Source organism: Salvia miltiorrhiza, chromosome 7, assembly GCF_028751815.1.
Source record: "Salvia miltiorrhiza cultivar Shanhuang (shh) chromosome 7, IMPLAD_Smil_shh, whole genome shotgun sequence".
In the NCBI taxonomy this organism is placed as follows: Eukaryota; Viridiplantae; Streptophyta; class Magnoliopsida; order Lamiales; family Lamiaceae; genus Salvia; species Salvia miltiorrhiza.
Genome location: NC_080393.1, coordinates 25,344,013 through 25,350,235, shown reverse-complemented (window position 1 = coordinate 25,350,235; position 6,223 = coordinate 25,344,013). Strand labels below are relative to the sequence as shown.

Below are 6,223 nucleotides of genomic sequence, written 5' to 3'. Positions count from 1 at the left end.
AATTGTTAGTCATATTATGAAATGATTATTGGTTGATGCATATAAAAATAGATAGTTAAAGAGCAAGTTAGAAAATAGATGTGGGTGAATGGGAGTGAAAATCGGAATGCCAATGAATCCGAAGATGCAAAAGGGTGTATAGTAATTCCCTTTAATCCCTCACTTCCATTCACACCCTTAAAAACAAACACATCTGTCTTCCCTCCTCCTCCACCACCACCGCCACCATCTCAACACCAAACAATGTCGTCGTCAGCCCTTCTCCCTTTCCTCCTCCTCTTCCCCCTGGCCCTGGCCACTCCGCTCAACACCGACTTCTACGCCAAGACCTGCCCCAACTTCCGCAAGATCGTCCAAGAGGTGGTGACCGACAAGCAGCTGACCGTCCCCACGACCGCCGCCGGGTCCCTCCGGCTGTTCTTCCACGACTGCGTGGTGGGCGGCTGCGACGCGTCCCTCCTGATCTCGGCGAGCCAGATGTCCCCCAGCTCGGAGCGCGACCACGACATCAACCACTCCCTCCCCGGCGACGCCTTCGACGTGGTGATCCGCGCGAAGCTGAAGCTGGAGCTGGAGTGCCCCGGCGTGGTGTCGTGCTCCGACATCCTCGCCGAGGCCACCCGCGACCTCATCACCATGGTGGGGGGCCCCTTCTACCCGGTGCCCCTGGGGCGCCGCGACAGCTTGGACGCCCACGCGGGCGACGTGGAGGGCCACATCGCCCGCCCCAACATGTCGCTGACGCAGATCATCGACATCTTCGGCGCCAAGGGCTTCTCCGTGCAGGAGATGGTGGCCCTCACGGGGGCCCACACCATCGGCTTCTCCCACTGCTCCGAGTTCGCCAACCGCATCTTCAACTTCAGCCCCACCCAGGACCACGACCCCACCATGAACCCCGACTACGTCGCCGGCCTCCGCAAGCTCTGCGCCAACTACCAGAAGGATTCCACCATGGCGGCCTTCAACGACCCCATGTCGCCCGGCAAGTTCGACAACACCTACTACGTGAACCTGCAGAACGGACTGGGGTTGCTCGCCAGCGATCAGATCATGGCCACTGATCCGCGAACCAAGCCCTTCGTCGACGCCTACGCCAAGGATCAGAAGAAGTTCTTCGAGGATTTCGCCAAGGCCATGGAGAAGGTGAGCTTGCTGGAGGTCAAGACTGGGGATAAGGGGGAGGTCAGGAAGAGGTGCGACACTCCAAATGCAAGCAAAACTAATTGATGCCTACCTTTTTAATCACGCTGCCTTCTTTTATTTCTTTCTTTCTTTCTTTCACTATGCGTATGTGTATATATACTGCCAAGAAAATATAAAAAAAAAACAGACATGGTTGCTTGTGTGATGTAAATCAGAATAATCTATTTCGTTTGCCTTCTGATTTGTTGTCATCATTGGGGATTCCTTCTCTTAGTTTCTGAGATGTGTAACGTGGTGGGGCATTTTATTATCTATATATTTATATACAAACACATACACATATATATAAGAAACTAATCATGCATGTGTCGATCGATTTGATTGCTTTTGTTGTTGTTTTGTTCTCTTAATTGAGGCACTCTCCTATGCAATTGATTGCACCGTGCAACTGATTTTTGAATTACACTATTTTAATACTATTCAAATGACACTTGAAGATATTCAAATGTCATTTGTATCTGTTGAAGTAGTGTTATTTGAAAATGTTCAAATATTATTTTCTAAATAAAGTAATGTCATTCTGACAACCAATTGCACGGTGCAATCCATTGCATAAGAGTATTTGTGTAATTAATAATCTCACGTTGATTAATTAAATGGTGGGATTCAGCTTATATACTTATTTTTTTAGACCGGCCGTAAAAAGAAGTACTCGAAACTAGTTTTCAAACTCCTCATTCTCACAGTGGAATATACGAAAACCAAGAATCTTTAATATGGTATTTTCTACTTATTGCGCATAAAGTAAAAGTGCAAGTTAATACATTTTCACTTAATAAAAGAAAATAGTATCAATAAAAATAAAAATTAGAAATATTAACATTTTTTTTTATCGTAAATATATTAATTCATGCACCCTTAATGCTTATTAAAAAAATTAAAAAATTATAACTCAATCTGCAAACCCTAATCCCGTCGGCACCGGCACCGCTAACCTGCGCTCCGCCGCCCCCTCCGCACAACCTGTGCCATTGCCGCTTTCCCTTCTCTCTTCGCCGACGCTTCCTCCCTCTCACCTCTGTCTCTCTCTCCTCTTGCGCCGCCATCTCCCTACCTCCTTCTTCATCGTCGCCCGCCGCCACTGTCCACTACAACCGTTATGCCACCACCACTGTGCCGCATCCCTCCCATCTCTCTCGCCCTTCTTTCTCTACCCCACAGTAGTCTTTCTCTATCTCCTTCACTACCTCACCACCTCAATTCTCCAGCGCCACCGCCACCTCAACTTCCCTGTCACCTCCGAACGATTATATAATACACACTTTTACATTGAAAGTGTCATGTGTGTAACAGTGTAAAATATATTGTTGCATATTTTTCATGATTATTACATGATTTTATAAAATCTTGTAAATAAAAAAAGTGTGTAACAAGTGTTACACACTATAAGGATATTTTGGTCAATTATGTTATTATTTCCACAATTTCACCTATATGGATAGAATTTCCTTTTATTATATGATTTATTAGAGCTAGAATGTTGCCCCAAAAATAAATGATTGTCATTAAAACGTGCCCCACATTTATAAGAGCAGCTCCTTTTAACTACTAGTTGAATTAAGTTTTCCTCAAAAACTAGTTGAACTAAGTTAATTAATTTCAATTATTCTTAATTAAATTAATTAATAAATTCTATTTCAGATCTCATAGATTTTAATTGAAAATAATTGCAGTCTGATTGGAATGATTGAATCTTATATTTTTAACAATCACCGGCACGTTGACGCACAATTTTTGTGATATACTCCCTCCCTCTCAATAATAAAAAGACACATTTCTTTTGGGTCCGAAAATTAAGAAGTTAAATTGAATTGAAAAGTGTTGTGACCCACTTGTTTAGTGTATTTAATTAAATGTATTTAGTGAACCACCTTCTATTGTGTTTATTTTAATTTAAAAATAAATTTACAGAAAATTAAAAAATGCCTATTAATTAAATTAACTCAATTTCAAAATTTTAAATTAATTACAAATTAATTTAAAGAAATTTAACTCATTTTTTAATTCAAAATAACTAATTTAATGAAGATTTCAAAATGTTAAATTAATTAGAGAGTAACTCATTTCTTTGAAAAGGAAATAGCAGAGCGTCTGAGAGGGGGAGAGCGACGGCGGCGGCTCTGCCGCTGCTGTTTAACTAGAGACAGAGGAGGTCCCCGTGGAGGCGACGTCGCGTTGGTGGTGATGGCGTTGTTGCCTGAAATTGAAAGAGAGAGTCGGTGGGAAATAGGAGATCTAGGGTTTGGAGGCGGCGCTACCGCACACATGCGGCCATGCGGGCGGCGGTGACTGAGATTAAGAGAAGAGAGAGAACAAAGGTGTGACTAGGGCTCAGAGCAGCGATGGCCATGGCTGCCGTTGCAGGGAATTGAGAGGGGAGGCGGGCAAAATTGGAGGTTGGGGTTTTGCAGGGGCGGAGACCTTGCTGCCATCACTCTGAATTAGGGGTAGGCGAGAGAGAGAGAGAATGGCGACGACAGTTCTTTGTTGCTGATTTGCCGGAGAGAGAGAAAGAGATGGTCGTGGGGTGTATCGGCGGTCATGGCTTCGCCGGCAGTGGGAGAGAGAGAGAGAGAGAATTGGTAGGTAGGAGAAATAGGTTAGAGTTTAGGTTTGTTTATTGTCTTAATTAATTAACTAATTTAATGTTAATTTTAACATAAAATAGAAATGTATCATAACCCAAAAAAAAAAAGTGCCTTAAAAAAAGTGTGTCATAGATAATGGGAGGGAGGAAGTATTTAACTTGTGAATATTGAATTTGTTTAATTACCTGAGTGGGAGACACACACATGATTAAATTCCATCTAGCATTACAACTTATGGCTATGCCAAGAGCAGCACGTGAAATCAAGGTCAATAGTATATATATTCAATATATATAATATATACTAGTGTATTACCCGTCGAAATTCGACGGGAAGTTATTTTAACTTATTATATAAATTATTTTTAAATTTATTTAATTTAAGGTAATATAGTTGAAAGTATATTAATTTGAATCATATTCCTCAATTAAATGTTAACATTTTGTTAGAATAATAAATATTCTTTTTATGTAGATTTTTATTTAATAGTAATATTTTGAAAAATGTATCGATATTGAAAATTTTATTTCATCTGAGCATCATCTCGTCTGAACCTTGTAGGATCATATCATAATCTAAATTTCGGAAGACGACAACTAACGTTTGAACATCAAACTTTTGATTATCATCTCGTCTAGACCTTAAAATACAAAAAATGAACTTGTATGCGTCAAGTTTTTTTAACATCACTATCTGAAGCTTTAAAAATGAAAGTTGACTTGTGAGATTGTATGATTTGGATCTTCTAACATCATAACTAACTTGTAAACATCATTTTGTATGGAACTTGAAAAAAATCTAGACAAACTTTTATGCATTATTAGTTCTAAATATTATAATTGGGTTCCAAGAATCATCTCGTTTGGAGTTTAAAAAAATAAATTTAACTTGTAAGTATCATCTCATTTAAACTTTGAATGACCACAATTAAGTTACAAGAATTATCTTGTGTGTAGCTTTAAAGATCATTATCATATTTAGCTTGTAAGATCATAACTAACTTCTAAACATCATCTTTGTATGCAGCTTGAAAAATCTTGACAATTTTTTGTGCATTATTTCATGTGGAGCTTGAAATATCATAATTGAGTTTCGAGCATCATTTCGTTTGAAATTTGAAAGAATAAAATGGACTCGTGAACATTAATTATCTTCAAATCTTGAGTTTCGAGCATCATTCCGTCTGAAAATTGAAAGAATAAAATTGACTCGTGAACATTATCTCGTTTGAAGTTTGAAAGACCATAACTAAGTTTTGAAAATCATCTCATGTGTAGCTTAAGAAAGTTGACACGAGATTCAAATTGTATTAATTTATTTAGTAATTTAATTGATAGATTTCCATAAAAAATCTATGTTGAATCCAAATTTTATTTTTAAAATTTTATACAAAATATATTATTTTTTAATCAAATTAAATTGAAGAAATAATTTACTTTATCAAACCAATTTATTTTTTCAAATTAAATTAAATTAAATATATTATTATTATTATTATTATTATTATTGGACGAACAGAAACAAATAAAGTTTGCAGAAATGAAGAATATATTTTTCTTTCCTGTATAAATAAAATGTATGGATTTATTTTATAAAAAATAAAAATAAAATTTTAATTCTTTTGATAGACATAAAATAAGATTTTGTTTTAAAGTAATCAGTTTATAGAATTTTTGCCTTATTATGCAAACATGTAAATCAATGAGCAGACCCGTTTATAATTTACATATACGTGCATGTCTCAATTCAAACTTAATTTAAAATTAATTTTATTGAAAATTAAGAATATAAATATTATATATATATATATATATATTCATACAATATAATATATTGCAACATATACATATAATATGTACGCTATTGAGAAGTATATAACAAATATACATCTAATCACTAACATTCAATTAAAATAATTTATCGTATATAGATTATAATTTTTTTTCTTATCAGACATGTAAATCTAATTTTTATCTAGAAAAAATAAATAATAAAATTTATTAATTTATATTATATGTAATGTTAATATTATTATATATATATATACATTTATTATTAATTATATTTATTATGATTAATGAATCTTTATATGGAATGTAATAGTTAATTAATTAATAAATGATGAAGATTATATATGGTAAATTTTGAAATGGTGAGCTTTTAGATATGCCACATAGGTTAAGGCTTAATCCTATTATATAATAGATGCACATGAGAATTCTGGACCTTAAATTAACATTTAAGTGGGCGACAATTAAGCAATCACCTCATCTATTGTTTTCATAAGATTTTTGCACGTTTTTGTCCTGAAATATGTTATTTTTCTCTAAAATATTGATGCACCATCCAAAAAAATATGAGATAAGAATAATAGTTGCGTTGTCTCATTTTCCTCCATAGACTTGATGTATGAATTGCCCAGCTGAAAG

The 6,223-nt window shown here is 36.0% G+C and overlaps 1 protein-coding gene across 1 annotated transcript; it reads left to right on the top strand.

The window, feature by feature from the left end:
- LOC130993695 (peroxidase 6-like) lies at window positions 1-1,503 on the top strand. Its single transcript, XM_057918721.1, has one exon. The coding sequence runs from the start codon at window positions 79-81 to the stop codon at window positions 1,228-1,230; it is 1,152 nt and encodes a 383-aa protein (XP_057774704.1). The 5' UTR covers window positions 1-78; the 3' UTR covers window positions 1,231-1,503.
- The last annotated feature ends 4,720 nt before the right edge of the window (window positions 1,504-6,223 follow it).

Coding starts and splice junctions, on each gene's coding strand:
- LOC130993695 (XM_057918721.1), top strand. CDS start 79: ATGTGGGTGAATGGGAGTGAAAATCGGAATGCCAATGAATCCGAAGAT.